The sequence below is a fragment of the Paroedura picta genome, chromosome 6 (genome assembly GCF_049243985.1).
Source record: "Paroedura picta isolate Pp20150507F chromosome 6, Ppicta_v3.0, whole genome shotgun sequence".
Lineage (NCBI taxonomy): Eukaryota > Metazoa > Chordata > Lepidosauria > Squamata > Gekkonidae > Paroedura > Paroedura picta.
In genome coordinates this window covers 26,745,434-26,767,330 of record NC_135374.1, presented here as the reverse complement: position 1 = coordinate 26,767,330, position 21,897 = coordinate 26,745,434, and the positions used below count along the sequence as shown (strand labels likewise).

At 39.8% G+C, this 21,897-nt stretch overlaps 1 protein-coding gene across 12 annotated transcripts in view; it reads right to left on the bottom strand.

The window, feature by feature from the left end:
• Positions 1-21,897, bottom strand: part of NBEA (neurobeachin) — a 438,607-nt gene that overhangs the window by 206,421 nt on the left and 210,289 nt on the right. For all 12 annotated transcript variants that reach the window (XM_077341872.1, XM_077341873.1, XM_077341876.1 and 9 more), the window contains one exon: positions 15,351-15,475. In XM_077341872.1, coding sequence (XP_077197987.1) covers positions 15,351-15,475 — 125 coding nt within the window. The remainder of the gene's footprint in view (positions 1-15,350; positions 15,476-21,897) is intronic.

Sequence of the window (21,897 nt, the reverse complement as noted above, 5' to 3'; positions counted from 1 at the left end):
CTGCCAGAAGACAGGAGGCTCTTGACTGCATTGAAGGCTGCCTGCTGGCCTTAGCCTCACTCATGGGGCTTTCTTGTCCAATACATGGAACAATGGTTTGGCAATTGCTGACTTATTGGGGAAAGAAAGAATGATAGAAGTTCAGCAGACCCAAGAAGGATTGTAGGTCATGCTTTGACTGCAGCAGTGGGGCTTGCTTGACAGCCTTTACTTTGGATGCTGTGGGGTGAATGCCAACAGCGTTGATCCGGTATCTGAGGAATTCCACAGATGGTACTCCGTGGTTACACTTCTCGCGTTTGACCTTGAGCCCAGCAGATTGGAAATGCCACAGAAGTCATGCTGCCAGTTAATAATCAGAGTTGCCGGACACCAAGACATCCTCAAAGAACAGAATGACACCTAGTAGGCCCTTAAGAACATGATTGTTCCTCTGCACCTGGCTCAGGGGAGTACCTCTGTATGCAAGGGACTGGAATGTTCAGGAGTGCTGAGATGCATTTGTTCCACTTCTTCTTCAGTGTTCTGTCTCAGGAGCAGGTTTCAGCTTGGGTAGCAGGCTCAAAGCCTGATAGACTTCTAGTGTGTTCTAGCTGGCTGCTTCAGATGCTACTGCTTTCTCCAGTATAATCTGGATTGTTAGCTCTCTTCTTGTGAAGAGACGCTGCTGGATGCACTCATTCCAGAGGCCACACACAAGTCGGTCTGTCAACATTCCCACCAAGTCTGGGAAATTGCAAGGGTGCACAGCTGTCATAGTTCCAGCTCACAGTGAGTCCCTGCATAAAAATAAGGCACACCGGTGGTATTGGACAGTCCCTCCTTGGAAGGCAGGGCACCAAAGTGATTTCAGCAGTCCCTCCTCGGAAGGCAGGGAGTAGCAATGATTTCAGTTTGCAAGCCAGGGCTGCCTACCTAGCATAGCAATTCCATCTTCGTTGCCAGTATTAAATCAATAGATTTAGTAAGACACGGACATTCAGCTTCAACAACCAACAACTTTACTGGAAACAGAAATATCAAACAACTAAACAATAGACATGTAAAATAATGGTACGTGATTGGTCCATGACTGGACCTTAAGTCTGGCTCTTCACTGGCCCTGGAGCTGGTGAATCCCAAGCAAGGAATTCCCCCCTTAGGTCTCAAGCTCAACGTTTCTTGAATTCCACATACAAACTTTTTATATATTCTTATTTTAACAGCTTTGAACTTAGACAGGAAGAGTGTTCTATGAATAATTTCAATCAATCAACAAATAATAGAATTGGAGCAAAATTACAATTAATAGCCACCCCCTTTAAAAACAAAAGATAAGTGTAACTTTTGATATTTCCATATAACAACTAGAATGTACTATCCTATCTTCTGAAGTTTGTCTATTTTGTTTCTAAAGGAAGAGGAAAAAACAATTCAGGTTTCTTTGCCCCGAAACACAAAAATGTACTCAACAAGTGACCTACTAGTTATACATAGAATCATAGAATGATAGAGTTGGAAGGGGCCATACAGGCCATCTAGTCCAACCCCCTGCTCAACGCAGGATCAGCCCTAACCATCCTAAAGCAATACATATGAAAGTAAATCTGGAAGTTTAGTGTGTTTGCCTGATATTGCATCTTAGATTATTGTGTTAGGATGTCACTTTGGCTATTTTTATCCATGGTTGTACATGCACCGAGACACAGACATGCATTAAAACAGATCTCTGCATAATCAAAAGAACTGGACCAATGATTAAATGGCATAAAAAGCAACATCATTGTGTACACTGTATTCTTTCTATACATAAAGCACAATGAAACAGCATAAATAATAAAATATAAGAACAGAGTCATCTGAAAATAGCATTTGGCATGTCAAAATTTATTATGATAACATCCATATTACCTTCTCAAATTTCATTTAAACTTGTAAATTCTCATTTGGATTCTTCAGGTCACAGCTGGTACTAGGTATGCAAGCTAAGCTTCAAAGATAACCTGCTGGGTCCATGGTTAACAAGGATTCAGTTCAAGGCTACTTGAATAAATGTGTCTTCATAATATGGCTGATTTCAGACATGGGCATACTTCTGAACAGTAAAAGTAACAGAAAAAAACAACAACAACCATACACTACAAGCTAATGCCAAACTAAGTTTTCAAACAATTCTTCAACATCCATCCCACTTATAAGGTCATTAATTTCATTTTAAAGAGTGGAAATAAACGCAAAGTTTGCTTAGAAGCCATGATATAAGTCAAGGGAGAGTTCTGCCTCTTGCAGAGTTCATTCCACAGCTTACTTCAGTGAATTATAGATAAGGCAATTTATGCAGAGAGTTCTCTTTCATCTTTGAAGAGGGCTGGCAGAATGGAAAGTTAACTCATTTTAGTGTTACCTAAATGTACTGACAGGAAATTCTAATGTTTCCAAACATCTGGAAATCAGCTTCATGGGATGGTGATTTCTTTTCTGAAAGAATGCCTTTTCATACACCGTCTTTTACAGCTTTATGTGGCTCCTAAAAGAGTGTTTTGACATAACTAAAGTCTATCTGCTTCACAATAAAATGCTGTATTAAATTTTAAACTATCTTTTAGAGAATAAAGATGTTTTTATGAAGTTCTACTCTCTTAGACACTTATATGATGTATAAGTAAAGTGCTTGTGTTACTTTATAGTAAAGCTCTATTTTGGTTTTATTACTAATTATATTCTAATGACTTAATTCTTAAGAAGCATCATTATACACAGTATGAAATGACAGCAAAAAAGTATATATCTGATATGCTTTTCTGCTAAAGAATTAAACTGCCATACTAAGTAAAAGTATTCCCTTCTAAGTCCATTGAAGTCCAAAGAAGGGTTTAATTCTACTTTGGAAGGCACTGTTAATGTTTCTGATGAAAATATATAATGTTTATTTATTTACTGAATTTTCATACCGCCCTCCCATAAGGCTCAGGGCAGTTTACATAAAACCTCATGAATATACATCAAAATCTAGTTACAGTAACATAACAGTGGTTCCAAAATTGAACATAATAGATTATAACAAAATACTATAACAGATTCAGTGTGACAATAACTCTCAACTTTTAACATGAACCAGTGAGAGGTCAGCATGGCTCAGATCATGGAGGGGGTTGTTTGGGGGACCAACAGATATTGTTGAGTTCACCAGCCTCAACCAAATGCCTGGTGAAGGAGCTCCCTTTTACATGCCCTTCAGAATTGTGGTAGTTCAGGAAGGGCCCTGATCTCTTTGGGAAGCCAGGGGTTGCCTTTGGGTTGCCTATACGTAGAATGAATGAATGAATGAATGAATGAATGAATGAATGAATGAATGAAAGCAGCCCACAAAAATCTCTGGGCTTCTTTGAAGCATCTGCAATCAATCCCCTGAAATTTACCTTTTATCTTTGCACACAGGTGTGAAATGATGCAATATAGCCATAGTACATAAGTACATAGTCCATAGTCCATAAGGAAAAGACAGATGCATAGGAAGACTTATACAATTTTTAAAATCTGTAAAATTACTATTATACTATTTAAAATTGAATATGTGAATCTATTCAAATTTAATGAAGTAATACTTAAATTCATATGAGCAATTGACTAAGATTTACTTTGAGCGGCAACTTCAATAAAACATAACATACATTTTAATGAAAATGCACAGCTTTTTCAGTTTAATTTTGAATATATTCAAGAAGAGTTCTTCAAGTTTTATTCCCTGACTAAAATCTTAAAAATCATGATCTCTGCAAATGTTCAGCCTCACACAGCATTCATTATTCTGTAGATCAATAAATACTTCCCCTCACTGGAATGCTGCATCTTTAGAAATTTGAAAAATAGTCCTAAACAAGGAGGAACGTATATAGAAAAGAAATAGTATTTATATCTTCATTATATTTAATTAGAAGGGATGCTGCATAACCAAAACTGAACAACAATACTGATTGCTTTAAAAATACTATAACTATTTGAATTCACTTATTTTAAATATAATCTAGAGCTTATTCTCATACTAAGGAAGATGTCGTATTATAGTTGCCATAAATAAATCTCTTAACTAGAATAAATTATTACCTTCATTTGCAGAGGTACTTAAAATTCAGTACTGTAATGGTCAAACAGAGCGATGACATCTGACCTTGTGGGTTACATTTGTCAATGAAAATCTCATGAGTAGGGCATTCAGATAATTTGACCCATATTGTATGTATCTTTCATTAGTTAACATCATGTCTTATGTTGCAGACATGTATTGAATAGCACAGCCTAGTAAACAAGGTGGCGATCCCTTTTAGCAATCACTTCTGATTTTATGTCCTTTTCTTACAAAATACTGGAAATGAGAAAATAATGGCAAACAGTAAAACTTATATTCATAACAATTATGTTTGGATACAATTTCCAAATAATAGGTTTAACTGAATTATTTCCTTAAATAAAACTAATAGCTCCTGTTCAGTAGAAAAGGACACAAGGACACTTGCAAGAAAGAGAATTGGATCAATATTAACGTGATTTTCATTTCATGCTTCCCCAACTCCAGTAAGCTGACAATATACTCTGATTATGTGAACTGCCTGTGAGTAACACAGAAAAGGTTATTAGAGCAAGAGGTGGAAATAGAATGCACTTTTTATATTGACAGCTTTGCTAATAGAGTATAGGGACTTCCAGAGCCATGCAATGTGTTTTCACAATTTGATTTTCATAGGACTTCTCGCGATTGAAATACTAATTTCTAAATAATTGTTCATACAGAAACCATACTTTATCTTTTTTAGAATAAATACAAATGTGTTAAATTTAACAGTGAAAGAAGTCAGATATTAAATAGTTCAGTAGGCAAGAAAGCATTACAGATTTAAGAAAACCCATCGGGTAACAGATTTTGAAATATGACTATGCATGACACAAGTGCAAAATAATATAATCATCTTTTAAATGGGGTATTAAAATGATTCTGAACTAGACTATGATGACACTTGCTTTAAGAGTACACGTAAAAGTTAAACCAAGATTCTCCCATAAGAGTTCTTGATGATAAATGAAAAAATATCAGAGTTTGGCAATGAGCCTGATTGCAGACAGCTATGCCAAATATAAGTTTTTTTTCTAAATACAGCCTCCTGAGACCCTCCTCTGCAGCTTCATTCAAAGGACTGGAAAAGGGTACCAGAGGGAATTGGGTCTTGGAACATCTTTGTAGGCAATGCAGTTGTTGAAGCAAAGCCTGCATGTGCTTCAGTTTCCCCATAGAAAGTAGGCTGCAGCTTTCAAGCTTAATTCAGGTAGCCCTAGTAGCAATCAGGAATGGATATGGCGTATGGAGATCCCCAATGTCCATAGCAGAGGCTATATCCCTTCCATCTGTATAGTATGCAGTATATCACAGGATGGAGTGGATGGGTCTGTCATGGAACTGTCACTCACATTCCTCATGAATTGGGCTACAGCAGTGATCACTGCTCCCAGAATGACTGTAAAAATGCTGTCCCAGATCCAGCAGGTAAAGGAAGGGGTATAAGATCTACAGGATCATCCCTCTCCTTCTGACACCAAGGCACTGGAAGTCTAGGTTAAACCAAACACTTTGAATTGGACCTTGGAACATCCTTCTTGGCAATGCAGTTCTTAAAGCAAAGCTCACATGTCCTTCAGCTTTCCCAGAGAAAATAGGCTGCAGCATTTTGCAACTTGAAGCTTCAAGTTTATTTTAAGAACAGCCCAGTGCTAGCTGTGTGATGACAACTCCCGGAAGAAGAAGAAGAAGAAGAAGAAGAGTTGGTTCTTATATGCCGCTTTTCCCTACCCGAAGGAGGCTCAAAGCGGCTTACAGTCGCCTTCCCATTCTTCTCCCCACAACAGACACCCTGTGAGGTGGGTGAGGCTGAGTGGGTGTCATTGACAGAAAGCTAGTTTAGAGACCACAGCAACCTGTTCATCAAAATGCAATGTAGAATCCAGGCTTGGTAACAGGTTTTTATGGGCCCCGGGGCAAAAAAACCCCCTAATAACCAGACCTTCTTTTCCCTTTGGTATACCTCCTTTCTCCTCTTAATTGGCTTCTCCCCTTTGGCTCTAACTTTTGTTCTTTAAACACTTCTTGTTCCATTTCAATTTGCTTACTTTGCTAAAGAGAAATCATACAAAATGTTGCTTTCTTGGTTACCTTGTATTACCTTGTATAAAACAATATATTTGAGGAAATCATATGAAGAAAGGTTGAGGGAGCTTTGTCTGTTTAGCCTGGAGAGAAGACGACTAAGAGGTGATATGATAACCATCTTCAAATATTTGAAGGATTGTCATACAGAAGATGGAGCAGAGTTATTTTCTGTTGCCACAGAGGGTCAGACCAAAACCAATGAGTTGAAATTAATTCAAAAGAATTTTCGGCTAAACATCCAGAAGAAGTTCCTGACAGTTAGAATGGTTCCTCAGTGGAACAGGCTTCCTCAGGTGGTGGTGGGTTCTCCTTCTTTGGAAGTTTTTAAGCAGAGGCTGGATAATCATCTGACAAAAATGCTTCTTTTATGAACTTAGGCAGATTATGAGTGATTGTGCAGGAAGGGATGTGCCAATGTTTGTCTCTTGTGGCCCTTCCTTGCATATGCAGGGAATTGCTGATCACCACTGTGGGATGGTAGATGGATTTCCCTCAGGCCAGGCTGAATTCTGAAGAACTTTGGTGGTAGTGGGGGATCACTTGGGCATGAAACTGGGGTCACTGAGGGTGGACAAGTAGTTGTGAGTTCCTGCATTGTGCAGGGAGTTGGACTAGGTGACCCTGGAGATCCCTTCCAACTCTATGATTTTAAATGAAATATTAGTATAACAAGTATATTTTTCCATAACAATATTCCTCTAAACATGAAAAAATATCATGTTTGCAAATAAAAATTAACTAAATGAAAGAAGAGAACAAGAAAAGATGGGGTTTATATCCCACTTTTCACTACCAAAAGATTCTCAATCTGGCTTACAAATTCCTTTCACTTTCTCTCCCCATAACAGACACCCTGTGAGGCACGTGAGGGGTCTAACAGAATTGCTCTGTGAGAACAGCCATAAGAGAATAGAGAGCCAGCTTGGCGTAGTGATTACGAGTGTGGACTTCTAATCTGGGCTTGATTCCACACTCCCCCACATGCAACCAGCTGGGTGACCTTGGACTCACCACAGCACTGATAAAGCTATTCTGACCGAGCAATAATATCAGGGCACTCTCAGCCTCACCTACCTCACCGGGTGTCTGTTGCGAGGAGAGGAAAGGGAAGGTAAATGTAAGCCGCTTTGAAACTCCTGGTAGAGAAAAGTGGCACAGAAGAACAAACTCTTCTTTTATCTCACAGGGTATCTGTTGTGGAGAGAGGAAAGGGAAGACAAATGTAAGCCACTCTTTCAGGTAGAGGAAAGTGGCATATAAGAACCAATTCTTCTTCAATAGTCCATGTAAAGATGTGAAGGCTTGGAGATTTTCTAGAAAGTTATTTCTCTAGGTGCTTGTAGAAGTTGATTTTTATATTCTACTTTTCACAAGTTGGAGGAAGGCTCCTTAAAGGATGGCTAGATCTACCCAGAATATTTAACCCAACCAAGGCACAAGAATATCCCAGCAATGTTATTTATCTCTAATGTGGATTCAGTTTCAATTTCATCCATTCAGCCTCAAATTTTAAATATCCTCACAAAGAGTACAAACTTCAAGCAAAGAGTACAAACTTCAAGCACAGCAAAGGAAATAACACATGAGCATTTATCATACAAAAAGATGTTCATGCATCAGTGGTTTTAAATTATTTCTGACAGCATATATTTAGGTTTAAAATGAAAATTTAGTCAATAATTGGATTAAATGCAACAACAAAAAAAGAAAACAGGAGAGATAATGCTGTTTAAGTAAAGCAGAATAGTTTACATGCCTGTCTTACATTGCTTCCTCTGAGATCATCACATTTATACGGAAGAACAGGCAAGAATTATTCGATGACATCTGGAAGCTCTTTACCACTGCATACACATTTTTAAGGAGCTCTTCATTGTAATATCTAATTCAGTATCTACATAATCTCTGTTCAAGAAGCAGATGTCACTCCCTCAAACTTTCCAAAATATATTGTCATCTTGTGCTTACATAGATGTTAAAATAAACAAAGAATGTTAAATGAACAAAACATGATCTTTGTAATCTTTTCCTTTGCACATGTGCTACATTGTAATATAAAAATGGAACTTGAAACTAATTATTTCTTTGGACTAAAAAGCATTATTAACTAGCTAGCAACCACGTAATACCATAAGTACAGATGGAAATGCTTAGGTATGTATTACTCAAATATTCTTTTTTTAAAACATCTAAATTTTATTGTGTAAGCATTCTGATTTTTTTTCAATTCCAAATTACAAGAATGTAAAGGTGTGAGCACCAAAAAGAAATCTAAATCACAGAACAGATTTTCTGTTCATACTGAGAATCCTTTTGAGCAATGCAATGAATAAAAGTGAACATATTATTATTAAAGATTATTTCTAAAGAACATATCATTTCTAAGGAACTTAGAGGAGAATGTGTTTGACAGCTCATGCAGTTTTTGACAGCTGCAATCACTTGTGAGTAGAGTCTTAGACCGCCTTGCTTCACAGCCATCTGACTCAAGAAACATGCCAAACAGCTTTGCAGCGGTGCAATAGTTGTGGTGGAAGAGTTTCATTTCTTTCTGGCTTAGAACAACCTTTGTGCCTACCAAGCCGGTGAAATAAATTTCCTGCCAGGATAGTTGGGTCAGGTAATTACATGAGAATGTTAGGGTGAAAAACTATTATTGTCATGAGGATGTATGAAAATACACATGCCCACCCAGAACAGAAAGGAGGAGAAAACTTAACCCAAATAAAAGTCCAGGGACTAAAAAAGGTTAATAGCAAGGGAAACATCTAATGGCGTTTCTGCAAAAGATTGATTAGGAGCGCAGACTTCTAATCTGGCAAGCTGCGTTTGATTCCATGCTCTCCCACTTGCAGCCAACTGGGGACCATGGGCTTGCCACAGCACTGATAATGCTGTTCTACCTCACATGGTGTCTGTTGTGGGGAGAGGAAACGGAAGGCAATTGTAAGCCACTTTCTGACTCCTTCTGGTAGAGAAAAGCAGCATGAAAGAACCAACTCTTCTTCTCCTAAATACTGGCATTTTCATAATTACATTACATTTTAGAAACTTTATGATGCAACCTCATTAGGCCTTAGACATTTCCTTTGTTAGTAAACTTTTGGGGTTCCTGGAAATACACATGTACAAACTGCTGCAGATCCACGGTTCAGTGGTCATTAATATTATCACAAAGATACAAACACCAAATGGTAAAGGTTTATTTATATATGAGTAACTATGTTCAATCTTCATTGACACAATGGGGGGGATTTAGTGATGCAGTGCCAACAAGTATATATGTTGGGGTTAATGTACACTATGAGTAGAAAGTAACCCAGTAAACAAGCCCAAACTGCTCACAAGCAGCCCAACCTGCTTGTGAGACGCTTACCTTTCATTGTCGTTATATTCTGGCCCCTCCACATGACATCGCCAACATGCAGCATCTGAGCAGTAAAAAGCTGGCTACATGCTCCATTTTAAAGCACTAGTTGGTGAATCCCAAAACGTGGATTCGCCAACATATGTAGCACTATGTCCCGGAGAACAACCAGCAGGCCACCAGCAAAAAAAAATGTATGGAGGCGAAGAAGTACTATCTCCGATTCCAATGTCCTGCTCTCACACCAACCTCCCTCTCCCTTCTCCTGGGGATGGGAGGTTTTTTGTTTTTTGTTTTAAGTGAACTGCCTGAAGCAATGAATAGGCATTCAATTGTGCAGGCAAAGGCAAAACATTTTTTTCACCAAAGTTGTAGCACAAAGCATGCCTCTCTAAGCTCCCCCACAATCAGAAGCAAGACTCATGATTCCATAAGCAGTGGCAATAAAGAAGCACTTTGCATCTATGATTAGGTATATAGGCATTTCAACGGAGAAGTATAGATTTAAAAAATCAGCGGGCATTGTGGTCCCTTTAAAGCAGTGGTCCCCAACCTTTCCGAGGCTGGGGACCGGCAGGGCATCGGGCCGCGCCCCCGCGGACCGCGCCCGCGCGGGTCACGCCCGCGGATCGGGCCGCGCCCGCGGGCCGCGCCCACGCCGCGCCCGCGGATCGGGCCGCACCCGAGCCGCGCCCGCGAGCCGCGCCCGCGGATCGGGCCGCGCCCACGGGCCGCGCCCGCGGATCGGGCCGAGCGGGCGTGGCCCGCACGGGCGCGGCCCGGCCCTGATTCCCTCTCCCCGCCTCCCGCAGTAAGAAGCTTCCCGGGCCGCAAGCTTGCGGCCTGGGAAGTTTTTTACTGCGGGGGCGGGGCGGGGAGAGGGAGCCGCGGCCCGGTGCCATGGCCTTTGCGGCCCGGCGCCGGGCCACGGCCCGCAGGTTGGGGACCACTGCTTTAAAGCACAAAAAAGGGGATTGGCTGCCTGGTTTGATTGAGAGGTGGAAGAGAGTCGTGTATAAATTGTGTTGCTCTGTTCTGCCATTTACAGAACACTTGTGGAAAGGGAGAAGCATAAAATGGCGGCAGATAAGAGTGAGACAGCAAAAAAGGTGAGGAGCGTCTGGGAGGCACAATTATAGGTAGCGTTATGCCACTCAGCTGGCTTAACGTTATTTTTAACAAGGTGCGGAAATGCCCTACAGATTAGGGCCATACACTATGAGAGACCACTAGATAAAAAAGTGACCTCCATCTTAAGTTGGCAGTCATTGCTCACCATATATTATTTTTTATCATATAGGACCCCTTTAAGGATCTCTGAAATTAATAGAACTTAAAGCCTCATCATTTATTTGTATTTGTTTAGAAAAAAATTGGGCTGCCTCTCTAGGAGCCTGCTCAAGGAAGTTTACAAAATAAAAATAGTAGAAACAAATCATGTCAAATGGATTAAATCAATAAAAACATTTGTTTATTACTTATTCAATTCTTTTGTACTCCACTTTTCCCCTCAACAGGGACCCAAAGTGGTTTACCATATTCATCTCTTTTCTATTTGGTGCTCACAACACCCCTAAGAGATATGCTAGTCTGAGAGTGTGAACTTCCATGGTATGAATACAGATTCAAACCTAGGTCCCCCAACACTTTTAAGCACTACACCACACTGGCTCTCAAACAAATAAAATTATCATGTCATAATCTGGTATTGTCCATTAGGTGGTATAGATTTAGGGCTAACAACCGAGGCACTAAATTTGCTGGCCAAATGAACAAAGATTAAGCTTGAAGCTGGTCATTATTATCTCTCCCCAAATCCATTTAACAAAACAACATACTCCTTCCTATGCTTCAAAGTTCAGACTTTGTACACCAACAAGGTATCTTGGTCACATTAAATTGTCTGTTCCTGTTTGACTCTCCTTGTTGTAGTAGATGTTCTGGAAAACTCTATGTGTGAGCCACTCTGAAGTTTAAGTTGTCGGGTACAAGAGTATTCCCCTCTTTGCTCTGCTCTGCTGGCCCCCGGGAAGCATGCCGGGCCTTCATCAGGACCAGGGCCTTTACAGTCCTGGCTCTGACCTGGTAGAATGAGCTCCGATAAGATCTGAGGCCCTAACGGAGCTACCACAGTTCTGCAGGGCCTGCAAGATCTGGGTCCTTCCTTTAGAAGCCCTTTGGATGCCCTTCCATCTGAGCAGATAGCCACTCCTGAGGCCAGTAGGTGAAGCAAACTGGGACTGGACTGGTGGGTTGGGAGGGAAGAGATGGGATTGTGCTGCCAATAATGTAGTTATTTTTATACTGTTTTGGGGTTTTATTGTAAACTGCCTTGAGCCAACATGGCTATGAGCGGCAGTTAATAAATTTAAACATAAATAAATAGCACAATATTATAACTGGCCAGAGTCATTTATTTATTTCTCCCTGCCCTTCCTCCAAGAAGCTCAGGGCAGCTAACATTATCTCCTCACAACAATCCTGTCAGATAGTGTGGCCCAAGGTCACACATTTGTCTCCCTAGTCTTAGTCTGACACTCTAACCTCAACCCCATACTGTCTATGCACACATATTTCATTGTGACCACCAAGATCATTATAGTATGCCTGTACAAGCCACAGAGAAATCTGTTGTAGCTGCCTCCCTCCTATAAAATGCCTTGAACTAGAGTTTTTTGCTGAAGCACAAGCCCTGATATATGCAGCCACTTGTAACTCCAGCTCAGCCTTATGGAACTCCATACAGTAACCCAGGGGTAGTCAACCCGTGGTCCTCCAGATGTCCATGGACTACAATTCCCATGAGCCCCTGCCAGCGTTTGTAGTCCATGGACATCTGGAGGACCACAGGTTGACTACCCCTGCAGTAACCTACACAAACAGCTCCCTTTATGGATCAGGGTTACTTTAAACTTGCTGTATTTTTGCCATTTAAAAAACTAACAAAATTCAACTGTTAAAATGTACAGATCTACTCTCTGGAGAGTATTTTGTATATGCTATATTATGCATAAAAATAATGACTTCTGTAATGAAATAAACCCACCAGTGATGAAACAGGTCAGATATTTGTTGTATACATTTGATGCCTTTAAAAACAAAACAAAACAGAGCAATCAAACTACTTTTTGTTTTAGCCTTCAGGTCATCAAGTCATCTGAATAACCTTCACAATGACTTTTGTACTTCAAATCATTAGCTAGCGCCTGATACTTCTCCTTGGAAACAGGCCACAGACATATTCCCAATCTCCAAGACTTTCCAGTCCCTTGATGACTGTATACACATATTCACTATCAATACTGATTTTTAAGTCTAGATTAGTACAGAGTGCTCTTCCCTGCATCAAGGTCATAGCTTGATGGCTGCACAAGCTTAGATAAATCAGGTGTTAAGCAGGCACATCTCCAAGGAACCAAGGAATTCTCTCATCTGCAGACCTCAGCATATCTTATTATTTATTGCCAAAGAAATGACTGATTAATTTTGTCATCTTTGCTCTGTGTTTTTTGCTCGGCTGAAGCTGCCTGCCCTCGTCTGCAATGCCTGATCAGACCTATTTAAGCTGATGTCTTTGATCGCAGACACAGAGGAGCTTGCTGACTTAGGCTTTGACTAAACATTCCTCCGCTAAAATGTTTATGCGCAGACACCCTAAATGATAACTGACAGTCAAAGCAGATAACAAAAACTGCTAAGGCATTTCCCACTATTATATGGATATGCAGAGTAGTATTTATGATACTAAAACAGGAGATAAGATTTTCAAAGCTTTTGCAGCCTGTCACTCTCTCCGCCATTTTTCACTTAGAAGATATTTCAGATCAATGAATCACTGACTATGACTGGAAGATCATTTCAAACAAAAGTCACCTGACTGCTCCCAAGTAATTTTCATTCTTAAAATTAAGAATAATTTTGTTATTTTGCTAGTCAGATATTTTAAAAAATCAAAACAACCCTGATGAAAAATCTCTAATGAAAAGTAAGACCTATTGGCGGCGGGGGGTGGGTGGGTGGGTGTTGTGCCTCTAGCTCTTTATTAATCACATTCCAGCACCAGAAGCCGAAAATACATCAAACTGCACCAAATCCTTTTTACATGACAACCTCATAAATTATTCAACTCATTAGTATCACCAAGAGGCATAAAAATAACATTGGTGTTAAAGATATTTTCTTATAGAGCAGGGTCAATGAAAAAGTTTTAATATTAAAATCCATAAGCACAAGCCTTGAAAAAAGTACATCAAGGTAAAATTCACCTCAAAATTTACATCAAGGTCAAATTTAATCTCAGCGCAAGCTGTTTTAAATTCCTTCAGAATGTTGTTATTAATTTTAATACCAAATGCTCGTGTACTATAAAATGATAAACTTCATTTTTCTATGATTTCAAATATAACTAATAACACTGCCTCCATTTCTCCTCACATGCATCCATTGCACTTTTCCTTTGTATTTAAATACAATAATTCAGCAAATCATAAAAGTTTCCTTATGCTAGAAGACTGCCATCTTACATTTTCAATTATTTTTTTAGTTCCACAATTTCCCTTCTCTGTTTTAGGGCAAACCATAACTTTGCCTTCCCCATCATCCCTACCAGTTCTGCTCTTGCCCTGAGGCTGAATATAAGCTCCTAGGAAAAAGAACTTGCCTGATGCTGCCATTTTGTAAAGAGAGCACTCACTTTGAACACTGTAGACAAATAGCATCATAAAAGGTATATTTCATTAATAATGAAACAGTATCGGCGCTTCACTGGTATTCACAGGTTCTACCTAAAGACATCTAGTGAAGTAAACAAAGTTAGTTGCAACAAAGGATTCTGAAAAAAATCTGCAAAGAACCACTAATCTCCTGGAGTGTTGCTTCAAAACACAGGTGGGGGAAAATACTACACTGTAGAGGGGGGGGGATCTTACAGCCCACATCAATGCCATTTACTATCATATCTATTAGGAATATTTAACTGGTAGATACAGAATAAACTCAGCTCTACTTCCCAGCTATCAGACTTTTCATCACCAATGAAATTGCTCCAAATATACACATGCAAACAGAAATAAACCTCACTGCCTATGGACTTATGTTGTCTGTTCATTCTATTCCATTTCTTCCAGAATAACCTATCCACAGTCCTGAAAATTCTCATTGACTCCCCATTACTGATATATTGCTTAACTCCTTTTATAGTAACCACAGAAAATTCTCTTTGGCATGCTGCAGCAACAACAAGAGTTGGTTCTTATATGCTGCTTTTCTCTACCCAAAGGAGTCTCGAAGCGGCTTACAGTCGCCTTCCCTTTCTTCTCCCCACAACGGACACCCTGTGAAGTGGCTGAGGCGGAGAGAGCCCTGATATCCCTGCTCAGTCAGAACAGTTTTATCAGTGCCGTGGTGAGCCCAAGGTCACCCAGCTGGCTGCATGTGGGGGAGCGCAGACTCGAACCCAGCTTGCCAGATTAGAAATCCACACTCCTAACCACTACACCAAACTGGCTATCCAGCACAACCTCTTTCATAGCTGATTGCCACTGTACTTACAATCTATCCTTTATTTGAATACAGTGTCCACAACCCTTGCTTTTATATGATGCCAACTTCTTTTCAGTGATCAGTAGCTCTGGAGAAGTTTCAAATCTCTAACCTATAATTGCAAGATCTGTGCCCAGCTATTTATGGCTACGATGCAAGGCCAAGAAATCATACAACATACAAGAGGGGGGGGGGATGGGATTATTCCCAGCAGCATAATACCAACACACACACACCCTTGGATAGTGAGCATTCATAAGTACTGACCGTATTCCACAGCAGCTTTGAGCAAGGCATCTGAGTGGGTGGAGCCAAAAGCATTGCGAACAAACCGCCTCCGTCGGCGCAGATCATCTTCCCAATAATCTAAGCGCCAGAAGTCATGTAGTTGGCTAAGGGGGGAAAAAATCCCACAAAGATTAGTGTCTGTCATACAGGCACATGGCGTCATTGGCTATGTTCAGAACCATCACAAACCATGGTTCATCATTACAGAAAGTCCTCAAGCTTGGAGGCTCCTACTTTCTCCACTCATATGAAACTGAAAACTTCTACTTTCCCACCGTCATAATTTACAATTTTGTCCAATGCTGACAAATTTACAAGACATTGTTTGTTGGGAATATGGAAATCGTCCATTTCTGAATTATACATGAAGGTTGAGGGAAGGGTACACAAGCTCAAGCAATTTAAGCCTTATTCTTGTGATGTCAGCTCACGGCTCATTGTTATATCTGGATGCAGCTTGTATATTTCCTTACAGAGGATTCTATAAGACATTTGTTTGTATGAGTTATTCTAAGGAAAACAGAACAAACATTTATATTATAAAAATGTGTGTCGTTCTAATACTTCCTTAGTTGCAGTCAAGCATTTAAAGATTCAGCCTCCCTGTCACAAAATGCTCTCTTTACCACTAAACATTAATCAGAAAGAGCCCATTAACAATCGCAGCATCAAATTACAAGTATTAATGACACAGCTTGCTTTCTTTTACAGTGTTTTAAAAAGGATTGTAAATTATAGAACGGACCTAAGAGCAAATAGTTTGCAATCTAATGACTATGGTCCCTTAGCAGACTAAACTTAAAAGTATAAAATATTGCCCACTTGAATTTTGTGGAACTATGATTAAAATAATGTGCTGAAATATTCATTGAAATAATTCCCCATCGCCCCCAGCAACCTGAGAAAATTGCAATTTTATTCATTATTAATAACACTGAATTAGGGCTGCAAGAAATTCCACCATGTGGTAATTGTCTAGGTAAATTATTATTCCAACACCAACAGGGCCCTTGGATGATTTTATAGCTCCTAGCTAAAACAAGCCATTAACAACCATGGTCATCTTCATGTTACATTGCCTTTTCTGCATTCAGAACCAATATTAAAGTTTCACAGAATGATTCAGAAGTCATTGTTAATCCATACCCTACTGAAAATGCAAATGCATGCATTCTTTTGACATTACATTGAATTTTGTTACTAAATGTGAGTTTATCGAGTGCTAACAATACAACACTACCACCACCACTACTAATAACTTTATCAACTATATTATTATGATAATCTGGAAAAGACTGTGTTTTGTAACCCCACCCCAGTATGTCGTGTTCCAAGGAGAAAAACACTTTCTAAATTATAGTATGGTACATAACACACTTGCTGATTTTGTGGGGCGTGACCAACACTGCAACACTTCCTGGCACTGCTAAACCTTCAGAAATTACAATCTAGAGAAAAACATGAAAAAGGGAGGGAAGATGACTGATGCATTGGAGATGTACTGTATTGACTTCCCAAGCACTGGATAAGGAATTATCCACCTAGGCATTTAGTTCATTCTCTTCTTCCAGGCAAAACAAGATGTTATTTGGCAAAACTATAGTTCCAAATCTGTGTTTGGTGAGATAATGGGAACATGGGCTGTCAAGGGAAGATTATTTGCAGGAGGTGAATGGTATGTGGGAGAAATGCTTAATCTTCCCCATGTACAACAAGTCTCCTTTCTCCTTAAATTGGGACACAAAGGCAGAAGTAATAAAAGTCAGGAAATGTAAACAGAAGGAGAGTTGGTTTTTATATCTCACTTTTCACTGCGCAAAGGAGTCTCAAAGCAGGTTACAATTGTCTTCCCTTCTCTCCACAGCAGACACCCTGTGAGGTAGGTGAACCTAAGAGAGCTCTGACAGAACGGCCCTGTGAGGACAGCTCTAACAGGACTGTGATTGGCCCATGGTCACCCAGCTGGTTGCATGTAGAGGAGTGGGGACTCAAACCTGGCTCTCCAGATTAGAAGCCACTATACTAACATCTGAACTGTAGTAGAATTAAGGGACCTCAGAGAAAGAGGATTTGGAGGGTTTGAACTTTGACCTGGACATCATAGGACATTACGCTACATACCCACCGAGCTCCCTCCCCAAACTCTTCCCTACGCACAACCCTCAAATCTCCAGAAATTTTCCAACTTAGACTTGCTCCTACATATGAATGTTCCTTAATTTGCTAAGGCTGCTCTAGTGATTCCCTACCCCCCAGTCTCCAATTTCTGTCATTTAGATTTTTCTGTTAAGCATAAACTTCCTTTTAACTTCAATAAGACTTGTTTCTTTTGGGGACTGAAAGTAGCCTGCTAGTGTTTATCTTCACTTTTTTTAGAACAATAGAGTCCCTAGCCAATTGCCTTCTCTTTCTGGGAAACTCTGAGGTGGAGAAAGGAGAAAAATTGTTGGTATATGCCCTAGTTTAAAGTTTCTGCAAACCTATGAAATCTGAGCTTCCAAACACCACAGGAACCATGTGTGTGAGAGCTTGGAACAAAGGATCATATATGCCAGTGTTGCTTGTCTTTGGAGTAACAAATATGTAACACAGTACAGAAGATCCTTACAAACAGGGATTTATTTAGTATATTGGTCTCCCAGTATACAACAGCATGCAGCTGGATAGCAGCAGTTTCTATTGCTCTACTAAATATCTGCCTAATTCTTCACAGCTTTGTCTAAGATTGGGCATAATGAAACAAATAAGCTCTTCAAAGCCCCCCCCCCACCCCTCTTCTTCTGTACATTCTGAACCACTGCCTGGATGCATTTTTGGAGTAAAACTGTGCCAGGATTTAAGGTGTCACCTGTTCTGGATGGTTGTCAGACCACAGCTGGCAATTCCCTGGAGGAATCAGGCGGCAGGGCCCAATATGCTTATGCTACTTCATGCTCACTCTCAGTTTTTTACCAGAAGTAATAAAAATGTGCATTGTGTGCATTCATTTCTCCCTCCAGTTACTTCCTGAGGTGCCTGGCTTCCCTAGGCTATACTCCCCTTGAAGGGAGAGGTCGATAGTCTGGGAGCATTCTTGGACCCTGGCTTGCTGCTGGATAAGCAGATGGCAGCTGTAGTGCCATTTACCAACTTCAGCTGGTTAGCTAGATGCAGCCTTTCCTGGGCAGAAAAGATCTGACCACTGGAATGCATATCCTAGTTATATCTAGATTAAATTACTGCTATGTGCTTCCTGGGAGGGCGGCCTAAAAATCTAATAAACTAACTAAATAGAACCACCCTTGAAAAGTGGTCAGAAACTTAAATAGGCACAGAATGATGCAACCAGGATATTGACTGGAGTGGGTCATAAAAACCTTATCACTTAAGTCTTGGCCCATCTACACTAGCTCCATTTCCAGGCACTATTCAAGGTGCTGATGTTGACCTTTAAAGATCTACATGATTTGGGATCTACCCACTTGAAAGAGTGCTTACTCACTTATGAACCTACCCAATTACTGTGGTCATCTTCCAAAGCCCCCATCAAATGCCCTTACCTTCAAAGATTATATGGGCAACCTAAGAGAGGGACTTATCAGTCACAGCACTAGAATTCTATAAGATCCAGGGAGACTCTACTCTTTTGCTATTTTCAACCAGTGGGCAAATTCTGCTTTGTTTCATTGGGCATTGACTCAATGATCCCTCTTCCAGTCCAACATTTTATGTTGTTTTTCATGGTTCTGTATGCTTATTTTAGTTTTTATTTTAATTGTTTTAAAAACGTGTTTTATTGGTTTCAATGGTTTTTAAGATATGATTTTATTATGTATATACTTTTAATTTGTCAGCTGCCTTGGTGACCTTTATGAGAGCAAAAAGGATGGGTACATTTTGCAGCATTTTATTATTCCACATGTGTGGAATGTTCCAAAGCCTCTAGACAGAGATCAATCCATGCCTGGAGGCTCTGTAACATTCAAGACACATATCCCCCCCACCTTTGTAGGCAAAGCTTTGCTTGCAAAAGTGTGGGGGTATTTAAAGGGAGCATGCTGCCCCATTACAGCTGATCATGACAGCCATAGGTCTGTCATGATCAGCTGTAATGTGGGGCCCCCTCCCTTTTAATGCTCCATACCTGTGTTACATGAAACTCAACTACTCTGGCCACTTCATGAGAAGGAAGGACTCCGTGGAGAAGATCTTAATGCTGGGAGCAATTGAGGCCAAAAGAAGAAGGGGACTTCAGAGAATGAGGTGGCTGGATGGAGTCACAGAAACAGTCGGTGCAAACTTAAATGGACTCCAGGGAATGGTAGAGGACAGGAAGGCCTGGAGGATCATTGTCCATGGGGTTGCGATGGGTGGGACATGACTTCGCAACTAACAACAACAACACCTGTGTTACAGCTGTAATGATCTGCTGTTATGTGGCCCACGGTCCCTTTCAATATTCTCCCCGTACCTTAGCCGTCTGTGAAGGGAATGAAAGGGAGTGAGGGTGGCCCAAAGCCCACTGTATTTTTTGTACAATGGACTTTACTGCTAGTAAATAAATAAAATGCTTAATAGGGCTTGGGATGGGAAATAGTATAGTATAAAATGACTACTGAATACTGCCTCAAAAGGCATTCAAAAGAGAAACTTTTATTTAGCAGCTTGTCCTTCCTGCCAGTTAAATTTAGCTTAGCCTTGCCCTTATACCCTTATGGAGGCTTGTTGTCACTTTAACTTTTACCAGTTTTATATCATACAACTTTGAGAAAAGAAAAGGGTTTTTTTTTTGGTGGGGTATTTCACATATGGTGATATTCATAGGTACTAAATGAAGCAGGCTACAATGTCTAACTTGTGCAAATTAGAAACCATGCAAGTAAAGGTATATATGCAAGTAATCCTGATCACAGAATCTGTTCACTTTCTTTTCACAGTAGATAAACTGCAGAAGCATAGGCATTTATGAACATAGATATCAGTTCACATTAAATGTTATGCAATAGCCCAATGCCTCCTCCTGCTGTATTAAAGTCTACACTTAGATCATGTCACTATCCCCAGTCTGATGTGGAAAATGGTGTGAATTAAATTCTTCTAAAATAAAATTGTATAATGACATGGCTGCTGCCTATGTATATATATGTGCTCCTTAGCAGAGGTCAGCATAATACTGTCACTGCCAGTACAAGTAAAGCATTAGCCAATGAAAAATTATATCCTCCCAAGAAGGTCCCTTCAATCTTAAAATATGATAAAGGAAATTTTAAAGAAGGAAATCACTCTCATCACAATTTGATTTAAAAAACCCTTGAGATAAAAAAAAATCTATAAATCGTAATAGCTTCCTTTGAAAGAAAACCAAATTAGTAATGTGAAACCTGTCCTGGTCCTTCATTGCTCATTACATTCACATAGTAGCCTGTGAACAATCAGATCAGACAACCTGTTGCTGGCAGAAAGTGAAGAGGTGCTGAAATGAAAATGGAGAACTGAGCAGCCTCTCTTGGAAAATGCCTATCTGTTTTTTTTTCCTTGTGAAAATAAATTAGATTTCACAGAATCACAGAGTTGGAAGGGGCCATACAGGCCATCTAGTCCAACCCCCTGCTCAACGCAGGATCAGCCCTAAGCATCCTAAAGCATCCAAGAAAAGTGTGCATCCAACCTTTGCTTGAAGACTGCCAGTGAGGGGGAGCTCACCACCTCCTTAGGCAGCCTATTCCACTGCTGAACTACTCTGACTGTGAAAACTTTTTTCCTGATATCTAGCCTATATCGTTGTAGTTTAAACACATTACTGCGCATCCTTTGCAGCCAACGGAAACAGCATCCTGCCCTCCTCCAAGTGACAAACTTTCAAATACTTAGAGGGCTTGTACTTGTATTTTTCTCAGACTTGCTTTAAAAAAACTAAAACTGTGCTTAGATAAAGTATATGGCAAAGAACTACATTCAAAAGCAGGTAAGATATCAGGTAAGTCTAAAAGCATGCAGGACCCAGATGTTTTCCAGGAAGGTGCAAAAAAACTTTGTAGTTGACATTTATGGAATATATATGTCACACCAGGGATAGACTGCACTTAACCTTCATCAGTTAGCAGTTGTCTTGAGGCATTGAAGCATGAGGGTTTAATATTCCTTAAGAAAACTTATTCATTCTTATCAGTGCAAAATGCATTCATGTAAGCTTTTGATTCTGTCCATTTTCTTGGCTTTAATGATATGCTGTGATATTATGCCATTAATTATTTTCTGAACATTTTAAAATGTGATGGCTTCTTTTGGTACAACTCCTCCTCACAAGTTGAAACAGATATTCATTTGTGTGCATATCTATCTGAATAATCTCAGTGCGATGATTTCCCAAGCATCTAATACTTCTGAATAATTCTAATAACTTTCTTTATGTATATTTACACGAAGAACAAGACTGAATTATTGGTAAAGAATTTTTTTTTAAATCACATTCTTAACTCTCCACAAGTTTTATATTTATTCACTGATGCAGAACAAGCAGAAATATCACTTTGGAAGAAACTTATAT